Genomic DNA, 19,802 nt, shown 5'->3' with positions numbered 1-19,802 from the left:
ATGCTCTCATTACCTCTCGCCTTGATTACTGCAACTTACTCCTCACCGGCCTCCCACTCGGCCATCTATCCCCCCTTCAATCCGTTCAAAACGCTGCTGCACGTCTTATATTCCGCCAAAACCGATATACTCATATCACCCCTCTCCTTAAATCACTTCATTGGCTTCCGATCAGATATCGCATACAATTCAAGCTCCTCCTCCTTACCTACAGATGCACTCAGTCTGCGGCTCCTCACTACCTCTCCACCCTCATCTCCCCCTATGTTCCCGCCCGCAACCTCCACTCACAGGACAAAGCCCTTCTCTTAGTACCCTTCTCCACCACTGCCAACTCCAGGCTCCGCTCATTCTGCCTTGCCTCACCCTATGCCTGGAATAATCTTCCTTTACCCATACGCCATGCCCCCTCCCTACCCATCTTCAAATCTCTGCTTAAAACTCACCTCTTCAATGCTGCCTTCGGCGCCTAACTGCTCGAGAAATATAAAATACCCCAATCTATCCACACTATCAGATTAACTGTTCACTCGTCCTCTAGATTGTTCACTTGTCTTTAGATTGTTCTCTTGTCTTTTAGATTGTAAGCTCTTTGAGCAGGGACTGTCCTTCTATGTTTGAACTGTACAGCGCTGCGTAACCCTAGTAGCGCTTTAGAAATGGTTGTTGTTGTTGTTTGATAAATATGTTTCTAGTTACTTTGCTAAATTTCAAAACTCTGGCAGAAAGTTCAGGTTTAAAACTATGGAGGAAAGGGTTTTACAATATTTAAACTAGTTAATAAATAAAGTTTGCTTTTTTTTTTCCTTTGAAGACTGAACTAGGCCCTACTTTGTCTTCTAGAGGCCTTCTATTAATGCTATAAACTGTTAAGTTTCAACCTCTGACAGAAACATTATGATGTACCTCCTAATCTTTGTACTTTTGGAAAGAGTAAACAATCCATTCTCGTTTACCCATTCCACTCCACTCAGGATTTTATAGATCTCAATCATGTTCCTTCTCAGTATCCTCTTTAGCCTTTCCTCATATAAGGAGCTCCACTCTCTTAATCATTTTGGTTGCCTTTCTTTGTACCTTCTCTAATTCCACTGTATTTTTTTTTTTTAGATGCGGTGACCAGAATTGAACATAATACACAAGGCAAGGTCGCACCATGGAGCAATACAGAGATATTATAATAGCCTTTTATTTTCTATGTGTTTCCTAATAATTCCTAACATTCTGTTTGTGTTTGCCTTTTTGGCTGAAGCGGCTAATGAGTAGAGGATGTCAATGTATTATCCATGATGATACCTATATCTTTTTCTTGGGTGGACAGGAATATGTACCCTAGCATCAAATAGCTTTAATTTGAATTATTCTTCCTAATATGAATCACTTTACACGTGTCCACATTTAATTTCATCCACTATTTGAATGCTCAGTTTTCCAGTCTCTTAAATTCCTTCTGCAGTTTCTCACAGTTTGGAGTTTGAATTGTTTTATTACATAACATATAGTAAATGACGGCAGATAAAGACCTGCCCAACAAGATAAACTCATTTTACATGGTATGCAATACTTTATATGTATACCTAAGTTTGATTTGTCTTTGCCATTCTCAGGGCACAGACTGTAGAAGTCTGCCTAGCACTGTTCTTGTACTAAAAGTTCTGAAGCTAACGCCAAAGCTCCTTAAAATTACACTCTAGCCCATCCATACCTATTCAGTCATGATCAGGGCATAGACCGTAGAAGTCTGCCCAGTCTGCCCAGCACTAGTTTTGTTTCCCAATTACTGGTGTTGCCACCCAATCTCTACTAAGATTCCGTGGATCCATTCCTTCTAAACAGGATTCTTTTGTGTTTATCCCACACATGTCAATTTGATCACCTCACTCATCTTTCCCATTTTAAGCTCATTTATAAATATGTCAAAAAGCACTGGTCCCCATAGAGGTCCCCATAAAGATCCCCCTGGCAATCCACAATTTATCTTCCATAACTGAGAGAACTGGCCATTTAATCCTACTCTCTGTTTTCTGAAGAATATTCTTTTAGCTCTATCAGCCTCTTTCACCTCACTTTTTAACCATGATGGCTGTCATTTGGTCTTCCTTCCACCTTTTTAAATATGTGGAAAATATCTGGTCTGATTTAAACTCCTAACCTTTACAGCTGCTCCTTTTAGCTTCGTTTAACTATTAACTACATACCTAGTCCAACACTGCTGTTCTCCAGCAGATAACTGAGATGCTCAAACATGGCCCTTTGGTTTTGGCGGCTGATGCGACAGAAGTAACAAAGGAAACGACAGCAGCTGGCAACCATCTTTGGAAATGCAATCTGCACAAGACAAAAAAAAAACAAAATTATACTGGCTGCAAAACTTCCAGGCAATGTATCACAAATCCAATGTCACTTAGATTATTGCAATTCTCTATATATTGGACTGAACTGTTAAAGAAATTGCAATTAATCCAAAATACAGCTGCTTCTCAGATTTCTTGAATCACTAAGTTTGAAAATGTACTAAATATTTGCAGGATTCACATTGGCTCCCCCTTAAAGCTTGTGTTGTTTTTAAAATAGGCTGTATTGTATTTTGTATTTTACAAGGAGATGCTCCAGAACCAGTAGTTGGTCTGCTTTCTCAGTCTTCTTACTGCCAGTCTCTTTGACTTCAAGACCAATTGTTATTGAGATGTCCTTGTATTAGAGATATTCGCTATAAGCATAAACTTAAATCTTAAACTATTTTCAGGCCATTTATATCTGGAATGCCATATCTAGTTCCATTAGGATGATTCCAAACTATATGCTTTTTCATAAATGACTGAAAACATTTTTATTTCATTCATTTTAACAATATAATCTTAATTGGTTTTATATATTCTGTTTTTCCCCATTAAATTATTTGGGGTTTTTTCCCCTGTATAGGGATTTTGCGACTAATTAAGTTCTATGTTAGATTAGATGAAACAGGGTGCCCACTCATATGTGGCACCATTGCTGCATGTCTAGCAAAGGCAAAAGTGCAGTTGTCAAGCTAAAAGCTCTGTTTGCATATCAACAAAGTGTCCTGGGATAGTTCACTTGGCAGTATGGTATTCCAGAACATGGTAGCCCTCATTCTCTTATACCTGGACATTCAAATGCTTCCTCTCCCTAATACACCTTTGGCAAAGGCACATAGCAATCCTCTCAGCAAGCATATATAAGGCAACTTGTGTGGAAGGGCAATTCTATATATTCCACACCAGTACAGTTGTTATTAAAAAGGCAACACCAGCCTGCTCATAACACATGTTCCTTCATAACTATGGTGCCCGAACAAACCTAGAGGCCCTTTTACTAAGCCACAGCAGCATCTCCACCTGGCTACTGCATGGCATTTGCGGTAATTTCATTTTTGGTGCGCATCCAATATGAAATGTTTGGACGCGCGTATTGGATGTGTGCCAAGTGACATTTGACGTGCGCAGGTCATTACCACCCGGTTACCACATGAGAATTTACCACTAGGTTAATGGCTGGCGGTAAGGTCTCAGACCCAAAATGGATGTGCGGCAATTTTCATTTTGCCGCACGTCCTTTTTCAGCAAAAATTTAAAAAGGCATTTTATACAGGTGCGCTGAAAAATGATTTTGCGCACGCCTAAAATGTGTGCCTACACTACCGCAGGCCATTTTTCAGCATGCTTTTGTAAAAGGGCCCCCTACAGAGGCATCCCTACATTTCTAGTGGAGTTATGCAAAACACCCTTCTAAGGCCCCGTTTTCAGTCTTCCATGAGGTGTGTGCAGTGTGTGAGTCCTACACTCTTGGGAAGGGTTAGGGGAAAGGGGTAGGTGGCCCCATTGGTGATGCGGGAATAGATGGAGAATGGCATGCACAGGGAGATCAGAGCCCTGATTGCATTTGTGTCCACATGCACATCCTTGATAAATACTGTATGCATGTATGCACATCCACAAAAATGCCTGCAGGTATCCATGCATTAGCAAAGGCAAAAGCTTAGCACCTTACCCTTCACTATTTTTGCCAATGACAGAAAAGCTTACAGGGCTGTGACTGCCTGTGCTCATATATAGACTGTAAGACAGGTCTAATGGAGTTAGACTATACACTAAATTGATGCTCTCAAAAAGCCTTGACACAATAATGACGAGTAATGGATAAACTTGATTCCTGAGATGCGCCATTCAAAGAATTTATAGAAGGCTCCCACGAACAGATAAGTCCCAGCCTTTACACATGTCAGACCACTAGCAAACCCATGCAGACAGGACTCCCCCTCCCCCCAAACCAGATGAAAAATGCCAGAAGCCTCCTGTCAAATCAGTTCTTAATACCTCAGCTTCTTTTCTTCAGTTCACTTGGTGAAGAGGTTGGGGATGCATCTATGTTGGTGTGCATAGGCAGAGAAGTGCAGTGCTCACACTGTGTTCCCTTTTCATCAGTAGGTGCTAAGGTGGTTGCAGAAGCGAGGAGAGGGATAGGAGAGTAGCTGATTGTGGTGTGCTGCTGGCAGTAGCAACGGGATGAAAAGTATGGTCTTTAATTTTACAAAGGAATCTAATTTGCAGGAAAGAACTAGAATGTCTTAAGAAAAATAGGCTTTTCAACCAGGCCTTTAATGGAAGAAGTAACTAACTTGTTAGTCTGACTCACAAACACAAGGAGTGACATGGGCTGCACATACTGCAGCAGGACATGTTTATCCACTCCTACCCTAGCTGAGATAATATTTAACCATCTCTCTGACCCCATGTACAACTTTCTTTAAAACAATCACCTTACTTTCTAACTCTTCTTACTCTCTTACCTTTCTATATGTTACATCTTTGCTTTACCCTTCACTATCAATTAAAATGTTCTATTACATGTGGAGGGGCATAATTGAACAGGGCACCCCAGTTTTCCTGAGGACGTCCTCGCAGGACGTCCCGGCGAAGGGCCGGGGAAATCTGTATTATCAAAACAAGATGGGAGGCCATCTTTCGTTTCAATAATACGGTCAGGGACACCCAAATCTCAACATTTAGGTCGACCTTAGAGATGGTCATCCCTGGTTTTCGGCGATAATTGAGGCCGACCATCTCAGAAATGACCTAATCCAAGCCATTTGATCGTGGGAGGAGCCAGCATTCGTAATGCACTGCCCCCCCCCCGAAATGCCAGGACACCAACTGGGTACCCTAGGGGGCACTGCAGTGGACTTCAGAAATTGCACCCAGGTGCATAGCTCCCTTACCTTGGGTGCTGAGCCCCCCCAAAACACACTCCCCACAACTGCACAACATTACCTTAGCCCTAAGGGGTGAAGGGGGCACCTAGATGTGGGTACAGTGGGTTTGTGGTGGGTTTTGAAGGGCTCACATTTACCACCACAAGTGTAACAGGTAGAGGGGGATGGGCCTGGGTCCGCCTGCCTGAAGTGCACTGCACCCACTAAAACTGCTCCAGGGACCTGCATACTGCTATCAGGGAGCTGGGTATGACATTTGAGGCTGTCAAAAAATATTTTTAAAGTTTTTTTAGGGTGGGAGGGGGTTAGTAACCACTGGGGGAGTAAGGGGAGGTCATCCCCGATTCCCTCCAGTGGTCATCTGGTCAGTTCGGGCACCTTTTTGAGGCTTGGTCATAAGAAAAAATGGACCAAGTAAAGTTGGCCAAGTGCTCGTCAGGGATGCCCTTCTTTTTTCCATTATCGGCCGAGGATGCCCATGTGTTAAGCACACCCCAGCCCCGCCTTTGTTATGCTTCCGACATGGCCCCGGGAATTTTGGTCGTCCCCACGAAGGATAGCAGTTGAGGATGCCCAAAATTGGCTTTCGATTATGCTGATTTGGGTGACCCTGGGAGAAGGATGCCCATCTCCCAATTTGTGTCGAAAGATGGGCGCCCTTCTCTTTTGAAAATAAACCTGATAGTGTTGACATTGTAAGTAGTATACCACATGCCATACTTTGTATTGCTATTTGAATATTTTCACTGCTGTAATTACCTATTGCTCATGTTTGATCTATTCTTACTGTACACTGTACACAGATGTAGAGAAGGAAAGGAAGAAAACAAGAGGCAAGAGAAGAAATGGAAAGGCCAACCTGGAAAAGAATTTGTATGGCTGACTCGTAGAACATGGAAAAAAAGACTGGGACCAGCCAAATTCCCAGACAACAAAGGTAGAAGAAAATTATTTTTATTTAATACTTTGTAAGGACTGAGATGTACCTGCTTTGTAAAAGGTACATTTTTTTTTCTATTTTTATTTTGCAAAGTACAGGAGAAAATGCATGTCTGTTTCTTTTTTACCAGTATTGCACTGTTTATAGAGTTTGGCTTCCTTGAGAAGAGAGATGGGGGGGGGGGGGGTCTCTATTTCAATTTTTGTTGTTGTTGCTCTCTACTCTGTATTAGATTGGTAGCATGGAATGTTGTCACAATTTGGGTTTCTGCCAGGTGCTTGTGACCTGGGTTGGCCACTGTTGGAAACAGGATACTGGGCTGGATGGACCATTGGTCTAACCCAGTATGGCTACTCTTATGTTATATAGATGAGGGTCTGTCCATGTTCTGCATGTGTGACTGAGGCGAAGGATTCTGCTAGCATGTAGTGTCTGTGTAGGAATGTGTAACAGTGCAGCTTGTTCTAGTTTCCCAATAGTAGGTATATTGGTGCTCCAGAGCCCAGTGTAATATATATGGCACTGTCTTTTCATAGATAGGTTAGGGCTGTGGTGAGTTTTGTATTCTAGGGCAGTATTTCCCAAATTGGTTCTAGAGTACCCCCTTACCAGTCAGGTTTTCAGGCTATCCACAATAAATATGCATGATGATTTGCATATACTGCAAGGTGTGGAGTAGTGGAAGGAATGTGTGTGCTATTCCTGAGGAGATGGTCACGATTTGAATATTTTTACTTTGTAGTTAAGAAGACAGGTTGCCTGCTCTGGCCACTCCAATGACCTCTTCTGCGTCCTGCTTCCTGATGTAACTTACTGTTTCCTTGTAGGCAGGACGCAAAAGAGACAGCCTGTATTAATCAGTGCCTGCTACAGCCCCTGAGCAACAACACAGACACTGTTGTTTAGCTGATACCAACCGGCGCCTATTTTATAAAAGTCTGCTCCCCCTGAGATCAAAACCTGGCTACACCTCTGTATGCAGTTACTGTCACATTGCTTGGTGATTGAGATTGCAGTGGACTATTAGAACTGGTAAAGCTATTTATGCAGGACATTTATTATCCAGATCCAAACATAGTATTGGACAGGTCTTATTGAGTAGTGATCTCAACTTCTTCAAGTCAAATACCACCTAAGTCAAACAAATTTCAACTAAATACCACCAAAGTCTGATCAGTAGAGATTTTGAAATGGGCATTCCAAAAACTGAAATATTCTAATCACAAAATAGAAAATAAAATTACTTGTTCTACCTTTGTTGTCTGGTCATTTTATTTTTCTAATTATGTTGGTCTGTGTTCTGATTTCTGCTGTCATTTTTCTATCTCCTCCTTTTCTTTTACCTTTCTTCAATTTATTTTCTGCCTGTTCATCCAGATTTAATTCATTCTTACTATCCAGTCTTCAAATTCTCTCATTTTACTGCATCTACATACAGCTTTCCATTTCTCCTAATCCCATTCCTCTTATTCCCTATTCATTCACCAACTCTATCTTCTTTGCCCCTTCCCATCTAGCAGCCTCCCTCATTCCTTCCCTCCTTCCAGTCAGCATTGTCCCTCTTTCTCTCACTACTCTTCCACTCAATGTCTCCTCTCTCTCCTCTTCCATGTCTCCCCTTGCTTCTTTGTTCCCCCAGAAGCAGCAGCGGCAAAACAACCTGAAGCAGTCTTTGGGTCACAGTCTCCATGTGTGTGCTGTCAGCTCTACTGGTTCCCTGTCCTGGAACAGGAAGTTGACATCAGAGGAGGCAAGGGACTGGGACAACCTGCAGCGTACATAGAGACTACTACTACTACTTATCATTTCTACAGCGCTACCAGACATACGCAGCGCTTCACACTTAAACATGGAGAGACAGTCCCTGCTCAATAGAGCTTACAATCAAATTATGACAGACAGGACAAGTAAGGGATAAGGGTTAGGACAGACAGGACATATCAGGGATAGGGGACAGTTGAAGGTTTAGGCTTAGGAGTTAAAAGCTGCATCGAAGAGGTGGGTTTTTAGCCTAGATTTGAAGATGGCCAGAGATGAGGCTTGGCGTACCGGCTCAGGAAGTTTATTCCAGGCATACGGTGCAGCAAGATAGAAGGAACGGAGTTAGCGGTGGAGGAGAAGGGTGCAGATAAGAGAGATTTGCCCAGTGAGCGGAGTTCCCGGGGAGGAGTGTAGGGAGAGATGAGAGTGGAGAGGAGTGGAGAGACTATGGCACAAGGCTGTTTTATGTTGTTTTGCCACTGCTGCTGCTGGTCTGAAGAAGCAGCAGGTCTGCCACATACCCCCTGGGGTTTGTGCACCATGTGTTGAGAACCTCTGGTATAGAGGACAGTGTAATTATCAACCCAGGACTTGTATTCTTGTTAATGTACCTACTGCGTATCTGCAGCTCATTGCTCAGGTTATGTTTGGTTTCAGAGGCAGGGAACACCTTTTTTTTTTATGGAGAGGACAAACAAACCAATCTCTGGCCCTGCCCCTATGATCTCTAATTGCTGATGCTATGTTAGGCAAAATTGGTAGGGCCATGGCCCCAGTGGCTCACCCCATACCACTATCTATGGTTGGTTTGATTAATGCTAAAGCAATGACCCAAAACATTTTTTAAAATGTAACGTATTATCATTACAAACCAAATGTTACACTCATACAGAAAAGGCTTTGAAAGAAAAAAGAAACTAATACATATCCAAAAATTAAGAAGAAAGTTTAACTAAAGTCACAAAATGGAGGTGACCCAACTTATGAATCTAATGTAATCACACAGGCAAATGCATCTGTACCAATTATGTCTCAGGATAGAACAAGAAAAAGGTTAAGTCACTTCAGTCCAAAAATTCTACAGCAACCCAGTATCAGTACACCTAGCATTTAGGTGCCATCAGTTACAGTGGGAGAAATAAGTATTTGATCCCTTGCTGATTTTGTAAGTTTGCCCACTGACAAAGACATGAGCAGCCCATAATTGAAGGGTAGGTTATTGGTAACAGTGAGAGATAGCACATCACAAATTAAATCCGGAAAATCACATTGTGGAAAGTATATGAATTTATTTGCATTCTGCAGAGGGAAATAAGTATTTGATCCCTCTGGCAAACAAGACCTAATACTTGGTGGCAAAACCCTTGTTGGCAAGCACAGCGGTCAGACGTCTTCTGTAGTTGATGATGAGGTTTGCACACATGTCAGGAGGAATTTTGGTCCACTCCTCTTTGCAGATCATCTCTAAATCATTAAGAGTTCTGGGCTGTCGCTTGGCAACTCGCAGCTTCAGCTCCCTCCATAAGTTTTCAATGGGATTAAGGTCTGGTGACTGGCTAGGCCACTCCATGACCCTAATGTGCTTCTTCCTGAGCCACTCCTTTGTTGCCTTGGCTGTATGTTTTGGGTCATTGTCGTGCTGGAAGACCCAGCCACGACCCATTTTTAAGGCCCTGGCGGAGGGAAGGAGGTTGTCACTCAGAATTGTACGGTACATGGCCCCATCCATTCTCCCATTGATGCGGTGAAGTAGTCCTGTGCCCTTAGCAGAGAAACACCCCCAAAACATAACATTTCCACCTCCATGCTTGACAGTGGGGACGGTGTTCTTTGGGTCATAGGCAGCATTTCTCTTCCTCCAAACACGGCGAGTTGAGTTCATGCCAAAGAGCTCAATTTTTGTCTCATCTGACCACAGCACCTTCTCCCAATCACTCTCGGCATCATCCAGGTGTTCACTGGCAAACTTCAGACTGGCCGTCACATGTGCCTTCCGGAGCAGGGGGACCTTGCGGGCACTGCAGGATTGCAATCCGTTATGTCGTAATGTGTTACCAATGGTTTTCGTGGTGACAGTGGTCCCAGCTGCCTTGAGATCATTGACAAGTTCCCCCCTTGTAGTTGTAGGCTGATTTCTAACCTTCCTCATGATCAAGGATACCCCACGAGGTGAGATTTTGCGTGGAGCCCCAGATCTTTGTCGATTGACAGTCATTTTGTACTTCTTCCATTTTCTTACTATGGCACCAACAGTTGTCTCCTTCTCGCCCAGCGTCTTACTGATGGTTTTGTAGCCCATTCCAGCCTTGTGCAGGTGTATGATCTTGTCCCTGACATCCTTAGACAGCTCCTTGCTCTTGGCCATTTTGTAGAGGTTAGAGTCTGACTGATTCACTGAGTCTGTGGACAGGTGTCTTTCATACAGGTGACCATTGCCGACAGCTGTCTGTCATGCAGGTAACGAGTTGATTTGGAGCATCTACCTGGTCTGTAGGGGCCAGATCTCTTACTGGTTGGTGGGGGATCAAATACTTATTTCCCTCTGCAGAATGCAAATAAATTCATATACTTTCCACAATGTGATTTTCCGGATTTAATTTGTGATGTGCTATCTCTCACTGTTACCAATAACCTACCCTTCAATTATGGGCTGCTCATGTCTTTGTCAGTGGGCAAACTTACAAAATCAGCAAGGGATCAAATACTTATTTCCCCCACTGTATATCAGCTCAAGAGCTGACATAAGTATGGGTGCCTATCCAGCTTATAATCGAACGAGAAAAACGCCCAAGTTCCGACCTAAATCGGGAGATGGGCGTTTTTCTCACAAAAACAAATAAAGCGGTATAATCGAAAGCCGAACTTTGGACGCTTTCAACTGCACTCCGTCGCGGATGCGGACAAAGTGGACGGGGGCGTGTCGGAGGCGTGGTGAAGGCGGAACTGGGGCGTGGTTATCACCCGAACAGAGATGGGCGCCTTTCGCCGATAATGGATGCGTTTGTAGCTAGAATTTAGGGCACTTTTCCTGGACCCTGTTTTTTCACGAATAAGGCCCCAAAAAGTGCCCTAAATGACCAGATGACCCCCAGAGGGAGTCGGGGATGACCTCCCCTGACTCCCCCAGTGGTCACTAACCCCCTCCCACCACAAAAAAATGATGTTTCACAACTTTTTACTTTCACCCTCAAATGTCATACCCTCCTCCCAAGCAGCAGTATGCAGGTCCCTGGAGCAGTTGTTAGGGGGTGCAGTGGACGTCAGGCAGGTGGACCCAGGCCCATCCCCCCCCTACCTGTTACAATTGTGCTGCTTAATGCTTAGTCGTCCAACCCCCCCAAACCCACTGTACCCACATGTAGGTGCCCCCCTTCACCCCTTAGGGCTATAGTAATGGTGTAGACTTGTGGGCAGTGGGTTTTGAGGGGGATTTGGGGGGCTCAACACCCAAGGGAAGGGTGCTGTGCACCTGGGAGCTCTTTTACCTTTTTTTTTGTTTTTGTAAAAGTGCCCCCTAGGGTGCCCGGTTGGTGTCCTGGCATGTGAGGGGGACCAGTGCACTATGAATCCTGGCCCCTCCCATGAACAAATGCCTTGGATGTATTCGTTTTTGAGCTGGGCGATTTCATTTTCCATTATCGCTGAAAAGCAAAAACGCCCAGCTCACACCTTGGCGAATAAAACATGGGCGTCTATTTTTTTTGGAAAATACGGTTCACTCCGCCCCTTCACGGACCCGTTCTCGGAGATTAACGCCCATGGAGATAGGCGTTTCTGTTCGATTATGCCCCTCTATATGTGGCTGGGATGTGTATAACTTACAATATTCTGTAAGTCCTGCCCATGCTTCTCTGCAGTGTACATTCCCTCACAAATACATGCTATGTAAGTTATGCAGTTATGCAAAACAGTACCTGCTAGAACTCAAAACTGGTATGCATGCACATACTCTCACAAGTGCTAGTATTCCACACATTTTCCTGTGCAAAACACACGTAAATGTGGGCACCTAGGTTATAGAATTGCCCTTTTATGTACTATGGATGCAAATTGCAGCTGAGCTTCTCTCTCACCATAATAAATAGGTTTAAATAACTCTAGGTCCCTTTTACAGAGCAGCGGTAAACCCAACACAGCTTACCACTCATTATTCCGGGACTTCCACTGGCCCAATGCAGCCACCGGCGGTAGTTCCGGGTTGAGCATGCTGCCCAATTACTGCCTGGTTACCGCAGGAGCCCTTACCGCTACCTCAATGGGTGGCAGTAAGGACTCCCCGCCATATGGGAAGAGTTTTCTTACTGCATGGCCATTTTGTTTTTAGGGCTTTTTACCTGCTGCGGTAAAAAGGGCCCTGGCGAAAGGGGAAAAAACAGCCCTCACCGCTATTGCAGGGCCTTTTTTTCCCACAGCTTGCTAAAAGGACTCCTCTACTGTATGTCTTAAAGTCATTAAGGCCCATATTTTAGAATCATCCCCACATCTAAATGTCAGCATTTAAATGTCTGGAGAGGCCCAGATGTGGAAATTTCAGAGCACAGGTCATTCAGACTTGGGGAAGCTGAGCAAGTCCACTTGGCAAGGGACGGTCTAGGTGGAACAACAATACAGACATGCATTCCCTATTTCACATAGGGAAACCATATCTGCAGCAGTAAACCTGGATGTTGGGTTTTAGATCTTCCTTCAGGCATGACTAAGTGCCTGATCCAGGTGCAGCTATAAATCCTAACATTTTGGGTCTCCACAATGGCTGCACCCCAAAATCACATTCCCACCCTAATGGCACTTCCTCAACCTAGTGCAACAGCAGCACAAGCCCCTCCTCCCACATCACCTTACCTACCCAACATCAGCAAAAAGCCCCCCCCCCAACATTACCTGACCGACTTGACATCAGCAGAAGCTCCCCTCCATGTCACCCAAACTCTCCCTGCCAGCATACACTCACTCTCCTTGAGGCCACCACATGAGGACACGAACACGACACATGGCAGCCTCCCCCAAGATACAACCTCTATAAGGCCCTCTAAATCAGCATTAGGGCTGCAAGACTCCTTATCCCTCTCCCCCCGCCCTAGTCTTCAGGCTTACCAGAGGTCCATAGTGTCTAGTGGGGCAGAAGTGATGCCCACTTACTTCCCCCTTGCGGCTGCCAGGTCCCAAAAATGGCTATGAGACCTCCAGCAGTAAAAACACAGTATTACCATTCGAGGTCAAGCTTCCATATGGGGGCTTCAGAGGGAGTGAATGTCTGTGCTGGTGGGTGTATGTGTGTCAGGTGATGTGGGGGCCTTATGTTGATATCGGATGGGTTGGGGAAGGGGAGTCTGTGAAGGCCTGTGAGAAGCTCAGACGCCAAGCAATGTAAGGCAAAATAGAAAATTAAGAACAGTACCTGAGATTTGTCTCCTCCTAGCACATTCACCATCACCTCCATTACAGTTTCATGCATCCCCAGCACTCTCATTAAGTTGGGATGCTGATAAAACACTTTATTGTTCATGATATCCCTAAAGTGTAAATGATAAGAATGAAGAAATAAATACACATAATCACTGAGAGAAAGAAAATCTTATTGCTCAAACATCTACCATACAATACAATTATGGCTTATAGGCCCCACATACCATAAATAGTTCAGTACAGCTTTCAAAAAATTAAGGGAACTCAGAATCCTGAATTTACACAATCATAAAGTTTATAAAAAGTTAAAACAGAAGATAAGCAAGTTTTGAGTAATTTACAAAAACTATCATAATTAGTTTCCCAGAGAATGAAGGATGGTAATTGATTCCACCATTTTGCAGCCTGATACATAAACCTTAATGAAAATACAGTGATATAAGGCACCCCCAGAGGAGAGTGAAATTGAAGCAGAACATAATGCCTGGAAGTACAAGAATAATTCTTATCTAACATCATAATCAAGGGTAGCATATATTGAGGAGCAAGTCCATATAATATTAAAAAATAAAACAACATAATTTAAATACAGATTGGGCCTCCAAAGAAAGTCAAGGCAGTTTCTGAGGTAAGGGCCTAACGCTCTCATGCCTGAAAACTCTACATATTAATCTGGCAGCTGTATTTTGCAACGTCTGCAAACAACAACATATATCCCTACTGCAACCCACATATATAACGTTGCAGTAGTCAAAGAGAGACATTACCAGTGTTTGGACTATTAAGCAAAACATACCCACTTCAAAACATGCCTGAACATGACACATTTTCCACAGAAGTTTGAAACACCCTAGCTGTAAGTATTTCGATATGAGGCTCAAATGTTAAATGCTTGTCTAGAGGTATTCCTAAAATTTTTAGGGAGGATTTCAACTTGTATTTAACACCATCCAGATCTAAAGTATCCCCACAGGAATACTTTAATGATTACTTACTGTGAGGGTAAGTAATCATTACAAATGTTGTCTTTTCTGTATTCAACTTTTGTTTAAAAGATGCTGCCCATAATTCCAAAGTCTTCAGACTCTGTCTAATTTTAGGTAAAAGAGACTAAAGATCACCCTCAAAAGGGATATATATGGAGATATCATCAGCATAAATAAAGGGATGTAAATCCAAGGTCTCTAGTAAGAAACCCAAAATGGCCATGAGGACATTAAAAAGGATTGGTGTCACGGGAGACCCCTGTGGTACACCACACTTAGGGGACCATTTATCTGATAGCCTCTCTCTGGCTTTGTGATTGGGCCAGCCTACTTCATATTAATTTACCCTATAACTATAGGAGCTGGCTCTGTGGGTGCCTGAGCACCCCCAGTATTGAGAAAATTCCTTGTATGTGTCCAGGGAGGGGTTATTTCCATTGGGCTTAGCACCCCCAATAATTTTGAAAAGTTGGCTCCTATGCCTACAACAGTCATAATCTGATGCTGTTCTGTCTGTTACAGAACTCCCCCCCCCCCCCCCCCCAGTGGCGTTCCTAGGCTGGCTGACACCCAGGGCGGATCGCTGATGCGCCCCCCCCCAGGTGCAGCGTGCCCCCCCCTGGCAAAATTACACCCCCCCCCGGGTGCATTTTTACCTGCTGGGGGGGGGGGTGCCGCGCGCCTGTCGGCTCCGAGTCTGCTTGTTCCCTGCTGCTCCTTCTACCCTGGAACAGAAAGTAACCTGTTCTGCGCACAGGGAGCAGCAGGGAGGGAACGAGCGGACTTGGCCAACAGGTGCGCGGTACCCCCCCAGCGGCATGCCCACCCCCCCCCCCCCCCTTGGTACGCCACTGCCCCCCCCCCCAATATTCAGAACCATTTAATCAGCCAGGAACAGTCACCAGAAGCGGCACTGAATATCCAAGCTGAATATCCAAGCTGAACAATGACTGTGGGAGTTAGCCAGGCTCCCTCCTGTGGTCTGATTATCAGTCCCCATAAATCTATATTTAATTCTTCCCTTTACTATCAATCTGTGGTATTATGGAATTATCTACCTTTGGGAATCTGAACCAATATTAGTTATCTGGCATTTCGAAAAACTCTAAAAACTTGGTTATTTGTAAAGTATGTCCGGGTTGACTAATTGATCTCTGCTGTGCTGAAATATGAAATTCCTGGACTGCATTGGTCCAGTCTCCTTTTCCTTTGTAATCCGTGCTGGACTGTTCAGCCATCTGCAGGTATAGTATAGTATAACTCTCCTCACATCTTTACTTAATAAGATCTCCTAGTTAGAAAACCTCTAAACCATTGCCAAACAGAGCCTGTTATTCCATAATCATGCAACAAATTCAGCAAAATATTATGGTCCATCAGGTTCAAACGAAGCCAACACCCACAGAGGGTGATCTAAATGCACCTGACGCTATTAACAAATCAGGTAAAATGCCTATGATGCAAAAAGCACAAAATACAGTCTATGATGTACAGCAGTGTTCATTTGGGGTCAATATTCAAAGAGTTTGCCTTACTAACTTTGGGAATTAGCCAGACAAACCTTCATGTCTGAAATATGTGCCTGCAAGCACAGAGTAGTAGGGGTGGATCAAATACATCTAGAAGCCAGTTGTGGATGTATCTTAAGGAAACTGCCCAGAATATTGCAGCTAGACTTGGCATGCATGTACCATGCTTTTAGAGGGCTACTTCTTTGCTGATACATTTGTATTGGCTTCCCATTAGGACCAGGATTGTATTCAAACTCTGTGCTCTCATATTTTAGATGTTGTATGGTATTGCCCCTGACTATATTTTGCCCCTTGTTACTTTGCCTTCTCGCAATTCAATCTTTGGTGCAAGGGGACTACCTGTGTCTTCATTTTACTACATGTAAGAAAGTAGTTTATAAATCTATTTATTCAGCTACTTTTTCATACCAAAGTACTAAATGGTGTAGTTCCTTGCCGATAAATACGATCCCAACATGATTACTTGGTTTTTTGTAATTTTTTGAAATCTTTCCTTTTCAAAAAATTTCTGTCAATTGATTCTGGCACCTAATCTCCCCCCTTCTATTCTCCCCATTATGCTTTATTATTGATTTTTTTTAATATATCTACAGTTCTTTCCTTATTGATGTGTGGGTTTACGTATTTTGTTTCATATTTTGTAATGACTTCTTTTTAGCTTGTTAGCCACATTGAACTTGAAATTGTGCGGGAAAATGTGAGGTATAAATGTAATAAATAAATAAATAAAATAGTTATTAAACAAAGAACCTCACATGAAAAGGACCCGCTCTACTGGCCGAATTGCGAGTCAGAAGATTTTTCCGCTTGCATGTCTGTAGCATTTCCTGGTGAAGACTGATGTTGCATTTGATTCCAGCTTACTCAGCACCTTGTTTTTATACACCTTATCATGGTCTACAGTCTATGTGACCACTGAGGCAGGCAGCTTCCCACTGAAGCATGGTCCCGTGTTGGGTCATTTTTATGTGAGGTGCTTTGTTTAATAAATATTTTACATCCACAACTGGCTTCTGGCTGTTTTTGGTTCACCCCTACTACTCTGCGCTCGCTCGACTGTACATAGGAATTTTTGTTCCTTCTCTCTTCACTGGATTTTATGAAATATGAGCCTCCCTCTCTGACAGCATAATTTTGTCCAGGAAAATAGTAGTTGAAGTTATTTCTTGATACACCGCCTATCTAAAGTATTATCTGAGCAGTTTAGAATTCATTTTTTTATTTTAGTTTTTTATTTTTGAATAGCATTACAGGAGTACAAATGGAATTCATTCTAATAATAGGATAAAAAAATGTTGAGAAATGAAAGTGACAATTTAAAAAAGGAAAAGAGAAGTAGATGGGATTTACTTCAGCTATGTAACCAGATCCAAAGGCACTTGCCTTTCCTGCTGCAGTGAGTAGCAACTATGATCCAAAAGATTTTTTATAGTTCAAGATTTTTTAAAACAAGTATGGAATGTACATCACTATAGTAGAGCATGGGAATATCCAGTGAAGCATCAAATCCTACACAGAGAACAGCAATGGAATGGCACATAAAAGTACATATAGTTAAGACGATGCATTATATTTGACAGTGTAATGCAGTTTTACAATTATTGTTTTTGTTGTTGTTGTTGTTTTATTAAGCCTTTCACATGTTCCAAGTGACATGATCATACCACTTTACCAAGCAAAGTTCTGATTAAGTGAAAGGTTAGAATGCTATAAAAAAAAAAACATATATAAAGGATAAAGTTCATACCCCAATCCATAAATCATTTGCATTTCCTCTTCCTTGCCCATGCGGACACTCAAAAGGGAACGTATTTGGCTGAGGGAAGCTAGTAAATCAATGGCGTCACGTACAGAGACAGCGCTGATGGTGTATGTCTTCCGCAAAGCCCGCAATTGCTCCCCAATACTGTCATACTGTCTGCGTATAAGGCTGAACATAATCCGTACTAACTCCGGGTCTTGAATATGATCTTCCTGTGCCCAGTGAACCATGGTCTGTGATATCAGTTCCTTCAATGTGGCTGAAATGGACACATAACACAAAGTTAGGGACTGAAGACTGTCCAGCAAACTAAGGGGTATGTTTACTAAGGCGTGTTAGCGTTTCTAACGTGCCTTTAAAGTTAAGGCGCGTTAAACGCTAATGTGTCAATACATTCCTATAGGCCCATTAATGTTTGATGTGCATTAGCATTTAACGTGTGTTAAAAATGCTAACGCGCCTATAGCATGCCTTTGTAAACACAGGCGTAAATCTTCAACCAGAGAAGCTACCTGCCTTGTCTTCATTGCAACTAAACTAATACTTATTTAGAAATTATATGTTTCTGAAACACAATAGTCTTGCTAAGTTTACGAAAACTAACATAGATGTGCATTTGAACTACAGGTGTAGGTAGTAAATTCATAGCTTGGCAGCACAGTAAGAAAATAGCGTAAGGAAAATTCTCTTAGACTTAACACCCTTACAAGGTGGAAGCATTCATTTTAGTTGGTTGCAAGTCCCGTATTTAGAGTGAAAAAAGTCAATTAAATGACACAAATAGGATGCAACTGGGCTGCAGATCCATCAATATGGATTTTTTTAAAAACATGGTACAAAGACTTTATTAGTTTTAACATTTAATGCAATACGGTACCTACTGGATTGAAGCTATGGATGTAGGTTAAACATTTTTTTAATAGATATATTGATTGCCTTTGACATGACTCATCATGCTATGCTGTTGTCAAAGCTATATCAAATTGGGATAAGTCAGTCAGCCATAAACTGGTATAAATCTTTTCTTGTTGGCCATTGCTTTTAAGTAAATGATAAAGTTTCAGAATATTTACACATACTAGACACACAGAATCTGTGGTATGCTGGAGAGATAATGCTGCTAAAAATCTCTACAGACTTCTTTGGCACCATCCAGACAGTGTTGAGGCGGGCTGAGGCAAAAACTGGGTGGAGCTGAGAGTTACCCGGAGACCAGTGAAATTCTTCACTGGTATCTGGATAACTATCCGCATAACTTAGGAAAGCAAAAGAGATGTCCTAACTCCTGGCAATGCCCATTATACCCGAATATTCAGCAATGGCAAATATCCAGATATTGGTGCTGAATATTTGGGTATAATTTGACTATGATGATTGCTGTTCAAAACAATAAAATGCAAACTATCATTGCTGAATATTGGGCAAAATATTTTTAACTTTGTAAATATTTAAAACTCACTGGGAGCCTTTTCTTCCTCTTCTGTGGGGTCCTTCTCCTCTGCTTTTGGTCGGCCTTTAATTTTGTATACCAATGAATATAGCCTGCCTGTCCATGATACATCCTCTTCTTCCTCTTCCTCTTCTTCGAGTGGAATGCCTAATAAGTAAATGAAATGATACAAATCATATTTTATAACATAGCTGTGACACACATTCAGATATTGTTGATTCCCCTTCCTGAGCTATGAACACAACTGGTAGGTGTTGCCTGGGAAAATCACTCATATTGGGTAAAATATATCCACCATTTATTCCATTTTCATGAAACTCACACAATACTGATCTGCAAATTCATTAATCTCCATCAATGGTTCTCAACTTTCTTTTACATCATGGTACACTACTTGGTTCTGGGTTCACTTTTTTCACGGAACACCATTACCTTCCCTTTCCCACCCCTGCACTCTTTAATATCACCATGTTACTTTCTCTTTCTTCCCACCTCCTGCATTAGAACTATCTTCCCTTTCCTCCTATCCTCTGGATGGTCTCTAGACAGCAAGAGTGGTCAGACAATCAAGATAGGTCTCTGATATTTCTCTCCTTGGATCTTTCAGTTGCTTATAGATCACACTTTCCCTCTTGCCAGACCACAGAACATTGGTATAGCCAACAGAGCCCTTGACAGGTTTTGCCTTTACTTAGTAGCCCGCACAAACACAATTTTCTGGAACAAATACAT

The 19,802-nt window shown here is 42.7% G+C and overlaps 1 protein-coding gene across 1 annotated transcript in view; it reads right to left on the bottom strand.

Moving 5' to 3' along the window:
• The window catches only part of RYR3 (ryanodine receptor 3), a 743,078-nt gene that overhangs the window by 426,767 nt on the left and 296,509 nt on the right, over positions 1 to 19,802 (bottom strand). Inside the window, 4 exon segments of the mRNA XM_030213678.1 lie at positions 2,199 to 2,328; positions 13,333 to 13,447; positions 17,606 to 17,879; positions 19,080 to 19,217. Coding sequence (XP_030069538.1) covers positions 2,199 to 2,328; positions 13,333 to 13,447; positions 17,606 to 17,879; positions 19,080 to 19,217 — 657 coding nt within the window.

This window comes from Microcaecilia unicolor, chromosome 9 (genome assembly GCF_901765095.1).
Source record: "Microcaecilia unicolor chromosome 9, aMicUni1.1, whole genome shotgun sequence".
In the NCBI taxonomy this organism is placed as follows: domain Eukaryota; kingdom Metazoa; phylum Chordata; class Amphibia; order Gymnophiona; family Siphonopidae; genus Microcaecilia; species Microcaecilia unicolor.
This window is presented reverse-complemented; position numbering and strand designations above follow the sequence as displayed.